General features: G+C 43.8%; 1 protein-coding gene across 1 annotated transcript in view; it reads left to right on the forward strand.

Moving 5' to 3' along the window:
• apc2 (APC regulator of WNT signaling pathway 2) overlaps positions 1–20,054 on the forward strand; it is a 244,093-nt gene that overhangs the window by 141,112 nt on the left and 82,927 nt on the right. The window contains exon 6 of the mRNA XM_063032030.1: positions 10,439–10,552. Within this exon, the coding sequence (XP_062888100.1) occupies positions 10,439–10,552 (114 nt within the window). The remainder of the gene's footprint in view (positions 1–10,438; positions 10,553–20,054) is intronic.

Below are 20,054 nucleotides of genomic sequence, written 5' to 3' on the forward strand. Positions count from 1 at the left end.
TTTCTCTGCATTTCTGTTTTAAATGGATGCTCCTCTATCCTGAGGCTGTGTCCTCTTGTCCTAGACTCCTCCACCATGGGAAACATCCTTTCCACATCTACTCTGTCTAGGTTTTTCAACAATTGAAAGGTTTCAATGAGATACCCCCCCCATCCTTCTAAATTCCAGCAAGTACAGACCCAGAGCCATCAAACGTTCCTCATATGATAACCCTTTCATTCCTGGAATCATCCTTGTGAACCTCCTCTGAAGTCTCTCCAATGCCAGCACATCTTTTCTTAGGTGAGGGGCCCAAATCTGTTCATAATATTCAAGGTAAGGTCTCACCAGTGCCTTAAAAGGCCTCAGCATAACATCCCTGATCTTGTATTCTTAGACCTCCTGAAATGAATGCTAACCGTGCATTTGCCTTCCACACCACGGACTCTACTGCAAGTTAACTTTGAGGTTGTTCTGCACAAGGACTCCCAAGTCCCTTTGCATCTCAGATTTTTGGATTTTCTCCCCATTTAGAAAATAGTCTGCATATTTATTTCTTTTACCAAAGTGCACAACCATGCAGTTTCCAACGTTGTACTTAATTTGCCACTTTCTTGCCCATTATCCTAATCTGTCTAAGTCCTTCTGCAGCCTACCCGTTTTCTCAACACTGCCCGCCCCTCCACCGATCTTCATATCACCTGCCAACTTGACAACAAATCCATCTATTCCATCATCTAAATCAGGGGTGGCCAACCTTTTACATTCCATGCGTCAATTTTTTCACCCACGAGTTCAGATGCGCCATACAACTCTTGTACCCTCATTCAATTCTTGTAAAAATATGTTAATATAGAACTTGTGCATGAAAAAATCGCATCTGAACTCGTGCATGAAAAAATTGACACATGGAATGTAAAAGGTTGGCCACTCCTGATCTAAATCATTGATATTCAGCATAAAAAGAAGCAGTCCCAGCAACAACCCCTGTGGAACACCACTAGTCACTGGCAGCTGACCAGAAAAGGATCCTTTTATTCCCACATGCTGCCTTCTACCAATCAGCCAATGCTCTAACCATGCCAGTAACTTTCCTGTAATACTATGGACTCTTAACTTGGTAAGCAGCCTCATGTGTGGCACCTTGTCGAAGGCCTTCTGAAAATCCAAATATACAATCTCCACTGCATCCCCTTTATCTATCCTACTTGTAATCTCCTCAACAAATTCCAACATGTTTGTCAGGAAAGAATTTCCCTTATGGAAAACATGCTGGCTTTATCTTATCTTGTCCTGTGTCACCAAGTACTCCATAACCTCATCCTTAACAACTGACTCCAACATCTTCCCAACTAGTGAGGTGAAGCTAACTGCTCTATAATTTCCTTTCTGATGCCTTCTTCCATTCTTAAAGAATAAAGTGACATTTGGCACCATGCCAGAGTCCAATAATTTTTGAAAGAAAATTACTAATGCTTCCACAATCTCTACTGCTACCTCTTTCGGAACCCTAGGGTGTATTTCATCTGGTCCGGGTGGTTCAGCTTTTTGAGTACCTTCTCCTTTGTAATAGTAACTACACTCACTTCTCTTCCCTCACACCCTTCTATATCTGGCACACTGCCAGTGTCTTCCACAGTGAAGACTGATGCAAAATACTCATTCAGTTCATCTGCCATTTCTTTGTCCCCTGTTATTATTTCTCCGGCTTTATTTTCTACTGGTCTAATATCCACTCTCTTCTCTCTTTTATTTTTTACATGCTTGAAAAAGCTTTTACTATCCACTTTGATATTATTTGCTAGCTTTCTTTTGTATTTCATCTTTTCCCTTCTAATGGCTCTTTTAGTTGCTCTCTGTAGGTTTTTAAAAGCTTCCCAATCCTCTATCTTCCTGCTAATTTTTGTTTTGTTGTATGCCTTCCCTTTTGCTTTTACATTAGCTTCAACCTCCCTTGTCAACCACGGTTGTAAGATTTTGCCATTTGAGTATTTCTTTGTTTTTGGAATACATCTACCCTGCATCCTTCCTCCAGAAAGTCACACAGTAGCTGTCATCCCTGCCAGCATCTCCTTTCAAATTACTTTGGCCAGCTCCACTGTAATTTGCTTTACTCCACTGAAATTCTGCTACGTCAGACTTTACTAAAATTATGGAAACTTTCCTGACTACGCTTGACAAACTTTATCCCATCCAGCCCTTTTATAGTATGGGGGTCCCAATCAATATGTAGAAATTAAAATCGCCTACTACAACAACCTTAAGTTTCTTGCAACAGTCTGTGATCTGTCTACAAATTTGCTCCTCTAAATCCTGCTGTCTGCTGGGTGGTTTAAAATGTAACCCCATTATTGTGCTCATCCCGTTCTTATTCCTCATTTCCACCCATATAACTTCAGTTGACGAGCTCTCCAACCTGTCCTTTTTGAGCACTGCTGTGACATTTTCCCTGATTAGTAATGCCATCCCTCCTGCCCTATCATGTCTAAAGAAACGGAACCCTGGAATGCTGAGCTGCCAGTGCTGCCCCTCTTGCAACCACATCTCACTAATGACTACGATGTCATAATTCCACATCCTGATCCATCTCCCAAGCTCATCTGCATTTCCTGCAATATTCCTTGCATTGAAATATGCACAATTCAGAACATTCGTCCCATCACGCTCAACCTTTCGATTCCTGACTTTGTATGCAGGCTTAACAACATCGTTTTCCACAACCACTCCACTATCTGCTCTGGTATTCTGTCTCCGATCTCCCTACAACTCTAATTTAACCAACCAAGAAAGGGGATGTGCTGGAGCATTTGAAAAGCATTAAGTTAGATAAGTAGCCAGGACCGGATGAGATATACCCCAGGCTACTGTGGGAAGTGAGGGAGGAGATTGCTGAGTCTCTGGCGATGATCTTTACATCATCAATAGGGACGGGAGAAATACCAGAGGACTGGAGGGTTGCAAATGTTGCTCCCTTGTTATAGGAAAGGAGCAGAGATAACCCAGGAAATTATAGACCAGTGAGTCTTACTTCAGTGGGGGGCAAATTGTTGGAAGATCCTGGAGGCAGGATTTATGAGCATTTGTCGAGACATAATCTGACTGGGGATAGTCAGCATGGCTTTGTCAAGGGCTGGTCGTGCTTTACGAGCCTGATTGAATTCTTTGAGGATGTAACAAAACACATTGAGCAGTGGGTGTAGTGTATATCGATTTCAGTAAGGCATTTGATAAGGTTCCCCATGCAAGGCTCATTCAGAAAGTAAGGAAGCATGAGACCTTGCTTTGTGGATCCAGAACTGGCTTGCCCACAGAAGGCAAAGGGTGGTTGTAGATGGTTCGTATTCTGCATGGAGGTTGGTCACCAGTGGTGTTCCGCGGGAATCTGTTCTGGGACCCCTACTCTTTTTGATTTTTATAAATGACCTGGATGAAGAAGTAAAATGGTGGGTTAGTAAGTTTGCTGATGAAACAAAGGTTGGGGGAGTTGTGGGTAGTCTGGAGGGTTGTCAGAGGTTACAGTAGATACAGAGGGGATGTCAGGAGTAAGCTTTTCACACAGAGAATGGTGGGTGTGTGGCATGCACTGCTGGCGACGGTGGTGGAGGTGGATACAATAAGGTCTTTTAAGAGACTCTTAGATAGGTACATGGACCTTAGAAAAATAGAGGGCTATGTGGTAGGGGAATTCTAGGCCGTTTCTAGAGGAGGTTACATGGTCGGCACAATATTGTGGGCCGAAGGGCCTGTAATGTGCTGTAGATCTTTATGTTCTATAACTCCATGCAGCACTAACAAACCTTCCTGCAAGGATATTAGTCCCCCTCCAGCACAGGTGCAAACCGTCCTCTCTGCAGACCCTATTTTACGTGGAAGAGAACCCAATGATCCAAAAATCTGAAGACCTCCCTCCTGCACCACCTCCTTAGCCAAGGGTTCAACTGTACGATCCTCCTATTTCTGGCCTCAGTAGTATGTGGCACAGCTAGCAATCCTGAGATCACAATCCTGGAGGTCCTGCCCTTTAACTTATCTTCTAACTCCATGAACTCACTCTACAGGAACTCCTCACCCTTCCTACCCATGTCATTGGTAGCAACATGGACCAGTGGCTGTTCATCTTCCCAATTAAGAATCCTGTAGACTTGATCCAAAATGTCCATGACTCCAGCCCCTGGGAAGCAACACATCAACCTGGAATCTCATTCTCATACACAGGAGATCCTGTTCTGTTTTCCTAACAATGAAACCCCTATCACTACAGCTCACCCCTTCTTTCCCCACCCCTTCCCTTCTGAACCACAGAGCCAGAGACTTGACTGCTGTTGCTTTCCTCTGCTTGGTCATCTCCCACAACACTATACCAAAAGTTGTGTACCTGTTACTAAAAGGAATGGCCACAGGAGTACTCTGCACTGCCTACACTTCCCACTCCAACACTGGTCCACTCACACAATGGCTGCTCCCACAATGCTTAAGCCTAACTTCTTTTCATTGGCCCTTGCCACGTGCCTAATTTGGCATAATCAAACATCACCTCAGGTACTGTGGCTCACATAATGTACTGACTGCCTCCACTTGCTTCTTTCAAAAATCTCTTTCCTGCTACGTCCAATCCCTCGTCTCATCGGGAACTGTGGCGCGCAGAATGTCTTGACTCTGCTGCTTGTTTTTTTTGAAATTTTCCTTTGGCTATGCACAATCCAACACCTCCTCAGGAACTGTGGTGTGCAGAATGTCCTGACTGTCACCGTTCACTTCTTGTACATCCATGGAAAAAGTGAAAGTCCTGATAGAAGCTCTCGGCCCAAAACATTGACTGTTTATGGCCCTCCATAGATGCTGCCTGACCTGTGAGTTCCTCCAGCATTTTGTGTGTGTTACTCTGGATTTCCAGCATCTGCAGGATCTTTTGTGTTTGTGTTAGCGAAAGTGAAATTTTGCTTTAGCTGGAAGAATGATTTGAGTCATTGGATGGAAGGAAGGGAGAAAGTAATGCTACATGGTAAAGTGCCATGGGAAAGGGAGTGATTAATGGAGACAGGAGCTGGTATTCTGTAGGGGAATGCTCCCTTGTTGAAGAGGAGCGGAGAAGAAGGCACGTCTGATGTTTGACTTCCACTGGTTGCAGCCTCAGAGTACTCAGTACAGAATTCAAAAACCTCAGGTAATTTGCTCTCTTTGTAAAAGAACCAGCCAGTCCCCTTGTTGGTCATTTATCAGTTTGTCTCTCTTCACTAGCAGAGCCTGACCTGTCAGACACTCTCTGCAGCTCTGTATTTTGCAGCTTTCACATTCATGGGACCAAAAGATGGTTAGACATAGGAGAAGAATTATGAATTTGGCCCATCAAGTCTGCTCATGGCTGATTACTATCCCCCTCAACCCCATTCTCCTGCCTTCTCCTCATAACCTTTGATACCCTGACTAATCAAGAAACTATCAACCTCCGCTTTAAATATACACATTCCTTTGTATGTTCTTTCACTTTACATATCTTTTGTTTCATTTTCCTTTTCTTTCTAACTGAGCTAATCTGTCAGCAAATTTAGTTCATCAGCAGTTATCCCCAGGACAACCACAGCATATGAGGCAATTTCTTTGTCCTCTCCTTCCCCAACCATCTCTGCAATTTAAAAGGCTTAGTTTTCTAAATTCTGATGAAGGGTCCTCAGATGAGAACTTCTCTTTTTACAGATTCTGAGTGATTCCAGCAGTTTTTGTTTATATTTCAAACCCCATTCCTCTCTGTCTAACTTATAACCAATTGGAAGCTGAGGCTGGAAAGTAAGCTCTATTGAGGTTCAGAGCTTTGTAATATTTTGAATGAACGGCAAATGATTGACCTTCTTTTGAGTATAGGTGTTAGTGCAATTTACTTTTTCCCTTTTAGTTCAAGAAAGATACAGAAATAAAGGGATGTGTGTCAAATCTTGACTGCAGATAGAGCACGCAAGCGTATTAGGATGAACAGTATCCGTTATAGTGTCTTTGAAATGGGGAGAAGGAGGGGAATAATCAGTGCCGAGACATGGTTTGCCTTCTTCATGTATTCCTGGCTAGTGAATGATTTCTCTAAGAAAGTAGCTTTTATGGTGAAAATGTTCACATGCCTGTGCATGTATGCACGCTATTATTTTGAGCTGGGCAAGGTAAAAGAAATTTTTAATCTTGAGCTATTTGCTCCAGTCTTCTAACTCTTTTGATTCAAAGGAGTGTCTGCTGTTTTCACATCAGCTGTTTGGGTCTTTTACAATAAACTTTTTGTGGAGACTGGCACACACAAACTGCTGGAGGAACTCAGCAAGTCAGGCAGCATCTACAGGGAATAATAAATAGTCAACGTTTCAGTCTGAAACTACTCAGCATCAGGGATATTGGCCCAAAACGTTGACTGTTCATTCCTCTTCATAGATGTTGCCTGACCTGCTGAGTTCCTCCAGTACTGCGTGCGTGTGTTACTCTGGATTTCCAGCATCAGCAGATTCTCTGTTTTTTTTGTAGCCTGGGGAAAAAGTACACGCTCAGGACAACAAAGACTTTTTCGGGTTTTAATTCCTTTATTGGTTTTCGATGGTTAAGTGCCAGTAGAGGGTCGCGAAACAAAATGAACGAATTTACAATCAGATATTGCCATTACAATCTCAGTTTAACTTCCAGTTCACACCCTTGTGTATGAACAGAATTGCATATGCAGTATAAAAAAATACCAGAACTAATACGGTAGTGGCAATCCTGAAGGAACACAATACAGACAACATTAGAATCCCACCCACCCTGCATTTTATACATAACAGTGAAAAATGTAAGCGAATACATCTCATCTGAGACGTACACACGTGCTGAACTTCCGAACAGAGACTAAACATTCACGCTACGCGGTTACATGCACAATCAGTCCTGATACAATAAAGTTAGATAAAAGGTACACTTTGACACAACTTTTACAAGGTATCGCCTGGTAGTTAAATTACAGGAAACCTGACCTACTTGGCTGGTGACGAACTTTGCCCAAGCCACGCAATCCAGTGGTGAGTCATTCACTCGAGAAAATCTAAAGCATCCACATATAAAACATGTCAATCTACCAATATTCTCAATTCGCCAGCAAGCATAAACGAATTCACATGGATATTGTCAATTAATGCTCACCTTTCCTCACCATGCCCAGCACACTCTGGGAGAAACCAATTCCAACACCTCACCACATCTTCCGCAGAAAGCAAAATGGCCTCCCCACTATCCCACGTGTGCGCAATGACATCACCGTCTCCCTTAAAGGCACAAACAACTATTCTAGCATTACCTGGATGGATGCCCAAGTACACTTTTAACGATACTGAATAAGATCTGACGGTCACCCAGTTACATTATGTTAAATTGTTTATGCGTTTTCTTTTACATTAGATTCCAGTTTCCAAACTAATATCATACAAGAGACAGTAATGGCTATTAGAACCCAGAAAGGGTGCTCCTCCTAACATTATGGAATCACAATATTTTAAGTTAAGGAAGAGGCCAGATTATATCTGTAACACGAGAAACTCCGCAGATGCTGGAAATCCAAAGCAACACACGTGGCTATCACCTGACCTGCCGAGTTCCTCCAGCATTTTGTGTGTATTGCTTCAGATTATACCTGTGCTAGTTCCATGAAAGAGGAATCCAATCAGTCCCACATTCTCCAGACCCTGCAATTTTTTTCTTTCCAAATCCCTTTGAAAACTCCTATTGAATTGTCTTCCTCCACCATTTTATGAAGTACTGTACAACCCAAAGCATGAGATTTTGCTGAATAAAAGATTTCCTCCTCATCGCTCTCCGGTTTTCTTGCCTATTATCTGAAAACTTTGTCCTCTGGTTACCAACCTTGCTGCGGGAGACATTTTCTCAGTATCTACTCAATCAAAGTCTTTCATCACTTGAACAGTTCTATTAAATCTACCCTTGACCCCCTCTGATCTCCACTGGTATGCTAGCACAGTGATTAAGTTTTCAGACAAGTGGGGGTGCGCAGAGCTGGATATGTGAGTTTTAACCCTGCCAAAGCAACTGGGGAATTTAAATTTAAGCAATTAAATGAATTTGAAAGTAAAAACTAGTATGTATCAGTAACTGTGATTAGAATTAGAAATTAGGATCAGTAAGAGGAACAGGGTGGTACAGTAGTGTTGTGGTTAACGTAATACTTTACAGCACCAGTGATTAGGGTTCAATTCCAGCTGCTATGTAAGGATTTTGTCTATTTTCCCAGTGGCCATTTGGTTCCCTGGTTTCCTCCCACATTCCAAAATGTACAGGTTAGGGTCAGTTAGTTGTGGTCGTTCTATGTTGGTGCTGGAAGCATAGCAATAATTAGACTGTGGTGGTTATTGGTGTAAATGACACATGTCACCTAATGTTTTAATGTGCAGTACTGTGCAAGAGTCTTAGGCACATGGATATGAATAGGATGCCTAAGACTTTTGCACAGTACTGTAGTAATTTCATGTATTGCATTGTTACTGCTGAGTAAAATAAAATACAAATCTCATGACGATTGTGAGTGATGATAAACCTGACTCTGATGTGGGTCTCTATTGTGGACTGAGAGTGGGAAGGGAGCAGGAAGAGGGGAATCATGGTAGGGAAAAGGGGAAGGGAGGGGAGGGAACAGGAAACACCAGAGAGACATTCTGCAATAATCAATAAACCAACTGTTTAGAAGTAAATGACATTGCCTGGTGTCTCAGGGCTGGGTGTGTCAGCACCCACACCACCACCTACCCTTGTCACTCCTTCTCTGCCACTGTCCCACACTCCTCCCATGATGCTTCATCCTCAGCAATCCCAACAACCTTTGTTCTTGCCTGATTTACAAACTCGCTCCCTGCTCCACGTTGACAAATACAGTACTGTGCAAAAGTCTTGGGCACCCGAGCTATATATATGTGTGTGGTGTGGGTGTGTGTGTGTGTAAAAGACTTTTGCACAGTATTCTGCAAAAATACACATGCTGTACATGTGACAAATAAAGCTAATCTTAAATCTTTCATTATGTAACTAATAAATTATTATAAAAAAACCCATCAAGTTCAATTATGTCCTTGAGAGAAGAAAAACTACCAATGTTACTCGGTTGAGTAATCTAACAAACTTACTAGGTCTGACCATCATGTTACTTGGGAGTTATCAACAATATTTTCTCTTACCTGGCTCCTCAGATTAAGGGCAAGCAATAGTCAGGGGTAAACAATGTTGGCCAATGATAGCCACATCCTCTAACTAAATACAATAAATTCTGGTTAATTGGGGTACACTGGGACCAGTACATTTTGATTCAATTAAATGGTTGCCTCAATTAGTTGAAATTTCATGGTAGTAATTAAAAAAGTATAAAAAAGTCAAACTGTGGTTTAACTATGTCATAAGTTATGTATTTAAATGAAATACAGAACAAATTAGAATACTACCAAGACTGGTGGCGCAGTGACATCAGCGCCGGACTCCGGAACGGAGGTTCCCGGGTTCGAATCCAGTCGGGCCGCTCCCGAGTACGCTTTCTATCCGTGCCAGGTTGAGTGTTGAGCTCGCAACTTGACCTTGTAAAATAAAGAAAAATACTACGAATTGTCTGTGCGCGGCGTGGCGTCCCACACAGCCTTCCGATCCGCACCTTGTAAGGCATGAAAATGCCTGGTGCTGGCCTCTCAGACCGTCGACGTCATCATCACCAAGACTATAAAACAGTGTATTAGTTCCTGATGGCTATCGATGGAGGAATTTATCCAATGTATACCACTGTGTTCTTTTGATTGACTGTAAATGAATAAAATCAATGTAATCAGCTAGTGCAGATAATGCACTGCCTTCATACAATGCTTTGATGATTGCATCTTTCAATTCTTAATTTTCATTGTAACATTCAAGATGATTGTTGATACCTTCAAATTCTTTGTAGTTCTTAACTTGTTGAAGTAGTGAAATTGGTTCAATTTTACTCCCAGCAATTTCTGGCCTCTCCAAGTCTGAATGCTTAAAACTGCTGAGAGCAAAACAGTTCTGAATTGTCTCACTGCTTGTTTCTTGGCAACTATCAGCGACAAAAAACATTGCTTTTTAGAGACAAACGCACACTATTTAGACATGCAATTGGCACTACTTAAAAACTGTCCGCTCTGAGCACGGAGTGGTGTCTAATGGCCACAGAAGTGCACACAACCTACGCTAGTCAGAAACTTTTTGGCAAAAGCTTCCTGGCCCAATTAAGCGGCAAAATGTCCTAAATAAATGAAGGGAACCCTACTATTTTCTTGATTAGTTCTTGTTCTTTAAGAGTTAAATAAGCGACTGCCCCATTTAACCGATGGCCCAATTAACCGGAATCCACGCAAATAGAATTACAGTTTTTGTAAACTGTGTCTTGGAACTTGAATATCATTGGCTTGGTTGTGAAGCATATCTCAATGGTTTTCTTTCCCAGGTTTCAAAGCACATGGATTTAATTCGTCAACAGCTACAGTATGAAGCCCATCAAATCAAAGCCATTATTGAGGAGAGATACGGTGCAGGTGACAACACAACTGAACGACTCCAGGTAACAATGAAATACACATTTATTAGATCAGCAGTTTCACCCTTTATAATCAAGATAGGCCACTGGAATTTATAAACAATTAGCAAATTGTATTTCTTGCTCTACTTCGGTTTTTTATTATTCTACTGAAGAGACAATAAAAGCAACTTCTGCATTTAAACAACACTTTTGGTGTAGCATAAAGACCAAGGCAATTACAAAGATAAAGATAAAGATTAGCTTTATTTGTCAAATGTACGTCGAAACATTGAAACAGAAAGTGAAATGGATTGTTTGCGTCAACAAACAGCACAGTCACGGGATGTGCTGGAGTGCAGCTCACAAGTGTCACCACGCTTCCAGCATCAACACAGCATGCCCACAGCTTACTAACTTTAACTTGCATGTCTTTGGAATATGGGAGGAAACACTGGCATTCATGGGGAGAACTTCTTACAGATAACAGGAGGATCCGTTTGTCTCCCTTTAGATGTGGACCTGAGATTTTTTTCTAGCATGGATTAGAAGTCCACTTTAGCCTTGTTGGAAACTTTGCAAGCTGGGACCTCTGTACCGATAACTGAAGTGTACTGGATTCCTGTTACTGTCAGCCAGTTACACAGGAGAGGGTTCTGAGCTCGTTCTGACAGTGATGTTCATTCTATGAACAGTGCTGCTCCTCTTCTGGATTACTCCTCCAGAAGAAGGTGCAACTATGAACACAAGAGAGTAGGCAGATACTGGAATTTCAGAGCAACACACAAAATGTTGGAGGAACTCAGCACGTTAGGCAGCATCAATGGAGGGGAATAAACAGTTGAGTTTTTGGACCTAGACACTTAATCAGTCCTGTTGCGTATGGGGGTGTGGGATGGCAGGGCTGGCATCAGTCCTGTTGAGTATGGGGGTGTGGGATGGCAGGGTTGGCATCAGTCCTGTTGAGTATGGGGGTGTGACATGGCAGGGCTGGCATCAGTCCTGTTGAGTATGGGGGTGTGGGATGGCAGGACTGGCATCAGTCCTGTTGAGTATGGGGGTGTGGGATGGCAAGGTTGGCATCAGTCCTGTTGAGTATGGGGCTGTGGGATGGCAGGGCTGGCATCAGTCCTGTTGAGTATGGGGGTGTGGGATGGCAGGGTTGGCATCAGTCCTGTTGAGTATGGGGGTGTGGGATGGCAGGGTTGCCATCAGTCCTGTTGAGTATGGGGGTGTGGGATGGCAGGGTTGGCATCAGTCCTGTAGAGTATGGGGATGTGGGATGGCAGGGCTGGCATCAGTCCTGTTGAGTATGGGGGTGTGGGATGGCAGGGCTGGCATCAGTCCTGTTGAGTATGGGGATGTGGGATGGCAGGGCTGGCATCAGTCCTGTTGAGTATGGGGGTGTGGGATGGCAGGGCTGGCATCAGTCCTGTTGAGTATGGGGGTGTGGGATGGCAGGGTTGGCTTTTATTACACAGAGAATGGTGAGTGCATGAAACAGGGGTGATGGTAGAGGTAGATACACTAGGGAGTTGAAGAGACTCACTGATAGGTACATGAATGAAAGACAGTAGTTACACCCCGTTCTTTAAACTGGTTAATCTCCTGTCTCAGTCAAGATGGCAGAGACCGTGTCTATTGCTGATTCTATTGTTAATGGGAGACTTGAGATTCATGTTGAAGGGTGAAAGTTGCCTGTGTGCAGTGGCTACCCCTCATTAAAAGAAACCATGTACTGTCTATTACATGGATTTGACGGAAAGAGCTTGTGGAGGAGTAGAAAGGGAACCAAGGTGACTAGGAGACCAGGTTCTTCTGCATGAGATTTAATATTCACACCTTGATTGACACACAGCCCTGCAGGAAACACACACTCTCCTACTGCCCATACAATCATTGAGCTCGAAAGCTCAGAAACAAGCCCTTCAGTCCATCTAGTTACTCTACCTAGCCCTCCATACCCCTTCCATTCATGTACTTACACAAATTACCCATAAATATTGAAATCAAACCTGCATCCACCAGTTCCACTTCAACCTCCAAATATCCGGACCTGCCTCTCGGTTTTTTTGCACTACCTTACTTTCCATTGTTGTATTTTCTATTTATGATTTATAATTTAAAATTTTAATATTTACTAATTTTTACTATTTTTAATATTTTTAATATTTAATATTTGTAATCCAGGGAGTGGGAAGCGCAGAATCAAATACCGCTGTGATGATTGTACATTCTAGTATCAATTGTTTGGCGACAATAAAGTATAATAAAGTGTATGGTATAAAGTACTGGCAGCTCGTTCCACACTTTCACCACCCTCTGAGTGAAGAAGTTCCCCTTAAATATCACATCACATGACTTTCCTGGGGCAGTGGAATTTCAAGACCCTTGCAATGTTCTTGCTATGTCTGGTGCTTTGGGTCAGTGCACTAACTGCATGTTCACTTATGCAACCTGATAGCATTCGGAAGTGCATTTGCTGCAGGCACTGGATGACCTGATTGTGCTTGGCAAGTCTTATCTGTCTCGGCTGATGAATCGCCTGGGCACAAAGGGAAAAGCTAATCAGGTGTAACATTTTAAATTCAGTGTGGGCTGCTTAATTACCTCACATCATTTTCTCACCCGCCGGACCCATGCTGAACGGTACCATTTCACATAAAGTCACGGGGGGAAAAGATTGGTACGAAAACTACCGGCAATATATTATCTGATGCTTCATTGATTGAGTTAATATCTCCATGGAGATACTCAACTATTTCTGGACTGTGGTGTTAGCAATGGTTAACCATAACCACTCTGAGTGGAAGCAAACGAAGACAGACTGCCAAGGAGCATCTAGCATAGTGCTCGTGATTATGCCAGTTTAAGATATCTGCAGAGCCAAGTATACCTCGAAAAGCATAATGGATGCCTCAAAAAGGAGGCATCCATCAATAAGGGTCCCAACTGCTCAGCACAGGCTTTCTTTTCTTTCCTGCCATCAGGGAGAAGGTACAGGAACCTGAAGAGTCACACTCAATGCTTTAGGAAGAGCTTCTTCTCCTCTACTTTCTAATTTCTGAGCGATCCATGAATCTTTGGACTCTACCTCACTATCTTTTCTCTCTTTTTGCACTACCGATCTTTTGTATTATTTCATATTGTAACTTAAATTATATTTTATGTATTGCACTGTACTGCTGCCACAAAACAACACATTTCATGCCGTATACTGGTGATTTTAAACCTGATTTTGATTGTCTGATACTGAACCTGAAGTTCTCCAGGGAAAATGCAAAGTACAAAATTATGGCTTTTCAAAGAAAATTATTCTTGGGGGATGGGTTTCACTAGCCTGTTATGGAGCAAGCACTTAGTAAAATGATTATTTTGGACTTTTGCAGACATAATGACAGCAATAATTATATATCTTGCAACATACTGTTACCTCACGGTGCTGGACTAGTAGATCTGAGCATTGGTACTTCTATGGATCCCTGAATCTAATGTTTCTTATGCTGGCAGTTCTGTGCTGAAATACACCTAGGTTTGAGCTGTGAATACTACTTTATTGGAGTTGCATAGAACATTACAGCACAGTACAGTCTCTTTGGCCCCAGATGTTGTGCCAACCACTTAACCTAATCTAGGACCAAATAACCCTTCCCTCACACATAAATAGAACACAGAACATTACAGTACAAAAGGTGACTGGCAGCAGTGGGATTAAAACCCACACTCACGAAGAGACTAGAGCCTTAATCCAACACCTCAGATCACTCAACCACACTACACAGAAATATTTTAATAGGTCAGGTTGCTTTTTATCGAACTGGGTTTGGTTGCCGGCCGCTCGACCGTGGTTTTCGGTCGGGCACCGGGCACTCAGAGAGATTCGGCGGGGGGCGGGTGCCCGGCACTCGGCCGGGGGCCGTGGTCAAGTGGTCGGCAACTTGGGCCGGCTCCCCCACCGGACTTAGCCTGGTGAGGAGGGTGTGAGGACACCCAGCAGGACTAAAAAAAATACAAGACCTGACAAAGGGCGGATGAGCTCCTTGTGAGCCAACGGCCATCTTCTGTGGAAGAGATTAAAGCCTCACCACGTATTTATGAATCGTATGCTATGCACCTAGTTAGAAGAGACATGATGAACTTGGGTGCTGCACCGTGTGCCTGGACCAGCCCAGGGCCTCCGCCTAAGGCAGGGCTGAGCTCGAAGAAGCGGCCGCGGCTGGAGGCCGACACGGCCTTGGGCTCGAGTTCGGTGAGTGGTGCCAAGGCGGCCAGCGAGAACAAACTGGAGGAGAGGCTGTACTTGGTGCTGTCGCAAGATCGAAGAAGATGGAAGTGCATAGCCGCCAACCCCAGATTCAGGACGGCGCCCACTGACTGACTGACTGTGTCTACCATCATTCCCATCATTCCCCCGCAGCTGCTTGTTAAGATTAAGATTAGTTCTATTTGTCACATGTACTTCCAAATAGCAAAACATACAGTGAAATGCATTGTTTGTGTCAACGACCAGAACAGTCCGTAAAATGTGCTGGGGGCAGCCCATGTTTGCATCGTGCTTCCGACACCAAAATAGCTTGCCCACGACTTACTAATCCTAACCTGTACATCTTTTGAACGTGGGAGGAAACCAGAGCACCCGGAGTAAACCCACGTGGCCACAGGGAGAACGTACAGTCTCCTTATAGACAGTGGCAGGAATTGACCCTTGATCGCTGGTGCTGTAAAACGTTGTGCTAACCACTACGCTGCTGTGCCACCCTTTGGTAGTTGTGTGAGACTAAACAACTTAAAGGCCATGTAATGCAGTAACTTGGGCCACAGGTAGCAAGTTAACCTCAGGCAACCGACTTTGAGTCTATGCAACATACAGTATTTCTGATTAGGACGCTTGAGCTGACTTGGTGTAATCCAGCTCCTCGGCTCAGCCTGTGGCTGCTCCCCCTTGAGTCCAGTAGCAGAGGAGATCAGATGATCCAGCACCTGAGCTCCAGCCCATTGCTACATTATTGTGTTCTACCTGACTGGGGAAACAGAGCAATTCTATATCTTCTAGAATCTGTTTTCACCTTAGAGTCCTGAGATTATCAAATAAAATTAGGGATCCTACCACTAAACATTGTTGTTGTTGTTCGTCCATCGTTGACGTCGAAGAGGACCTCGACACCATAATGATGGTGTCGAGACTAGCGCGTGATTTGGATTTAAGTGAGGGAGAGTTGCGCAGCGACAGCCTCACTCTTTCTTCCCAATTCCCATCTGGATCCAGTGGCAAGACAGAGTCTAGACGGCTGGAGATGGGACTAGGCGCAGTGGATGACCAGGACGTCTTCTGTGTCTTGTCCTGCCCTACACGTTCTGCGATGCTTGCAGAGACCGCCTTCTTGACCGTTGGACCTTCCATTGGTCTCGTCCGCTCAATCCGCTGGAGTTTGTCTTCACATGCTGGGATAGACAACTCCCTATCTCACCGAGGGTTTGAGACCCGTCGGCTACCCTCACCTGGTTTAGCCGGCTTGTCGAAGCCGTTGCCCGGGGTGTGGCCGCTGTCGCATGCTAACAGCTACGGGGAGCCACAGGTGAGAGCTGAGTGCCAGGTGGGGACCAAAGGTGGACTAACCGCCCTGAAAAGGACGCGACATGCTCTCCCACCAGAGGTGCTACCCCTCCCTGACACCCCATGTACCCCCTACCACTAAACATATCTTTATCCCCACCCTCCGCTTTCCGCAGGGATCGCTCCCTCCGTGATTCCCTTGTCCATTTGTCCCTCCCCACTAATCTCCCTCCCAACACTTAACCCTGCAAAGTGTTGCAGCTGCCCATACACCTCCTCCCGCAACTCTGTTCAGGACCCCAAACAGTCCTTCCAGATGAGGAAACACTTCACCTGCAAATCTGCTGGGGTTGTCTATTGTGTCTGGTGCTCCCGATATTGGTAAGACCTGTCGTAAATTGTGGACTGCCTTATCGAACAACTCAGCACCATCTCCCGCAAGCGGGACTTCCCAGTGGCCAAGCATTTTAACTCCAATTCCGATTCCTATTCCCATTCCGAGGCATTGGTTCATGACCTCTTCTTGTGCGCCAAGATAAGGCCACCCTCAGGGTGGAGGAGCAACATGTTATACTTCCCCCTGGGTCCCCTCCTCCTCACCTTTCTCCTATGGTCCAGCCTCCTCTCCTATCAGATTCTTTCTTCTCTAGCCCTTGACCTTTCACACCCATCTGGTTTCACCTATCACCTTCCAGCAAGCCTCCTTCCCCTCTCCCACTTTTTTATTCTGGCATCTTACCCCTTCCTTCTCAGTCCTGATGAAGAGTCTCAGCCTGAAATATTGACTGTTTATTCATTTCCATAGATGCTGCCTGACCTGCTGATTTCCTCCAGCATTTTATATGTGTTGCTTTTGATTTTTTTCATTTTCCTAAGATGTTCACAATGTGTAAGTAAAAAGTGGTATAAAATTTGCATGTATCTTTCCCCTGCAGACTAAAGCCAATGAACAGACTGTATAATTAGCATATCAAGTGGAACATGTGACCGGTGGAGACGATTGAGTGAATGCAACAGTCAGACAGCAATTAAGTCCCTATAAATATAAAAAAATCTGCAGATGCTAGAAATTCAAAGCTACACACATAAAATGCTGGAGGAACTCAGCAGGTCAGGCAGCATCTATGGAAAAGAGTAATCAGTCAATATTTTGGGCTGAGCCCCTTCATCAGAAAGGGTAAAGGTCTCAGCCCAAAACGTCAACTGTTTCCTCTTTCCCATAGATGCCGACAGGTCCACTGGATACCTCCAGCATTTTGAGTGTGTCCATATTAAAATTTTGTCTCTGTTAACTCACTGACCTTCAGTGAAAGACCAAATGAGGTTCGGAGAGATGCCAGTGTCATGAAAGTTGAACCATTTTGTTTTATTGTTTTGAGCACGAGCCCAGTTTGCCAATTTGAAGTGGCCATTCAATGAAAGGTTCCATGGAAAGATCCCTCACCCAAAATTTTGAGGACCTATAGATATATTTCAGTTTCTTTCCCAGGGCAGAAATGGTTAATATGAGAGGCCATAATTTTAAGGCAATTGGAGGTAATTTAAGGGAAGGATGTCAGAGGTGAATCTTTTGCACAGAGTGGTAGGTGTATGGAACACACTGCCGGGGTGGTGGTAGAGCAAGATGCATTAGGGGCATTTAAGAAGCTCTAGGATAGGCACATTGATGATAGAAAAATGGAGGGCTCAGTCGAATTGAAAGGCTGGATTGACCTTACAGTACGTTATGTCACCAGATTCCATAGTATCCATGACAGCTTCAAGGAGCGATGCTTCAGAACAGTGGCTTCCGTCATTAAGGACCCCCATCACCGAGGACATGCTTTGTTCTCATTGTTACCATCAGAAAAGAGGTACAGAAGCCTGAAGGCACCCACTCAACAATTCAGGAACAGTTTCATCCCCTCTACCATACGGTTTCTGAATGGACATTGAACCCCTGAACACTACCTCATTACTTTTTTTATTTATATTCTTGCACTACTTATTTCATTTAATTATGTTATATATATTTACTGAAATTCACATTTTATTTCTATTATTATGTATTGCATTTTATTGCTGCTGCAAAGAAGCAAATTTCATGACATATGCTGGTCTGATTCTGATTCCAGTGAGGTGGGGACAGCATCGTGAGCTGAACAGTCTGTACTGTGCTTTAGTGTTCTATATTCTATATTAAAAGAACATTCAAAACTTGAAATCCTTATTTATTGTTTATGTAGAGATACAGCACAGAACAGGCCCTTCCAGCCCAACAAACCACATCGCGCAGCAACCCTATTTAACCCCAGCTGAATCACAGGTTAATTTACAATGGCCAATGAACCTGCTAACTGGTATGTCTATGGATTGTGGGAGGAACATACAAACTCCTTACAGGCAGTGTTGGAATTGAACTCCAAACACCGACACCCCATACTAATTGCTACGCTACCGTGGTGCCTATCACCCATTCCTGGCATCAAGTGAGCTCGTAGGAAGTAGTGATTTCAGAGTTATGGTTTACCACTTTATAATGTTTCACAAGTGAGCTGCAGTGGATGGAAATCTACAGGCTTTTTGCCCGTAATTTCCTCTAAGAAATCAACTTTCATTCATTCATTCTTTAAGTGCCGTGTCATGTTGCGTGGGCGATTATATGACACGTCATCAAGTTTCCATCAAGCTCAAAATATAAGTTTGCTGATGACACAGCAATTGTAGGCCGTATCTCGGGTAATGATGTGTTTGAGTACAGAGAGGAAATTAAGAACCTGGTGGCATGGTGCGAAGACAATAACCTATCCCTCATCGTCAGCAAGACGAAGGAATTGTTTGTTGACTTCAGAAGGAGTAGCGGACTGCACGACCCAATTTACATCAGTGGTGCACAAGTGGAACAGGTCAAAAGCTTTAAGTTCCTCGGGGTCATATCACAAACGACCTGATTTGGTCCAACCAAGCAGAGTTCACTGCCAAGAAGGCCCATCAGTCCTTTACTTCCTGAGAAAACTAAAGAAATTTGGCCTGTCCCCTAAAACCCTCACTAATTTTTATAGATGCACCGTAGAAAGCATTCTTCTAGTGTGCATCACAACCTGGTATGGAAGTTGTCCTGTCCAAGACCGAAAGAAGCTGCAGAAGGTCGTGAACATGGCGCAACACATCACATAAACCAATCTTCCGTCCGTGGACTCACTTTACACTGCACGCTGTCGGAGCAGTGCTGCCAGGATAATCAAGGACACGACCCACCCAGCCAACAGACTTTTGGTCCCTCTTCCCTCCGGGAGAAGGCTCAGGAGCTTGAAGACTCGTACGGCCAGATTTGGGAACAGCTTCTTTCCAACTGTGATAAGACTGCTGAACGGATCCTGACCCAGATCTGGGCCGTACCCTCCAAATATCCGGACCTGCCTCTCGTTTTTTTGCACTACCTTACTTTCCATTTTTCTATTTTCTATTTACGATTTATAATTTAAATTTTCGTATTTACTAATTTTTACTATTTTTAATATTTAATATTTGTAATCCAGGGAGCGGGAAGCGCAGAATCAAATATCGCTGTGATGATTGTACGTTCTAGTATCAATTGTTTGGCGACAATAAAGTATAAAGTATCATAGTCGTTCTGTGACCATGATTGTTCTTGGTCATGGCAAATTTTTTTTTACAGAAGTGGTTTGCCATTGCTGACTTCTGGGCAGCGTCTTTACAAGACAGGTGACCCCAGCCATTATTAATACCCTTCAGAGATATTCTATCTAGTATCAGTGGACTAGTGATAGGCACCAGCTGCTCATATGACCACCCACCACCTGCGCCTATGGTTTCATGTGACCCTGATTTGGGAGTGGGGGCTAAGAAGGAGCTGCACCTTGCCCAAGGGTGACCTGCATGTCAGCAGCATGAAGAATCTCCTTACACCTCCTTTGGTAGAAATGTATCTCCCCCACAACTTTCATTAAAGCACCATTTATGCAAGATCGCAAATGTAAAGTAAAATCCTTA

Source organism: Mobula hypostoma, chromosome 24 (genome assembly GCF_963921235.1).
Source record: "Mobula hypostoma chromosome 24, sMobHyp1.1, whole genome shotgun sequence".
Classification (NCBI taxonomy): domain Eukaryota; kingdom Metazoa; phylum Chordata; class Chondrichthyes; order Myliobatiformes; family Myliobatidae; genus Mobula; species Mobula hypostoma.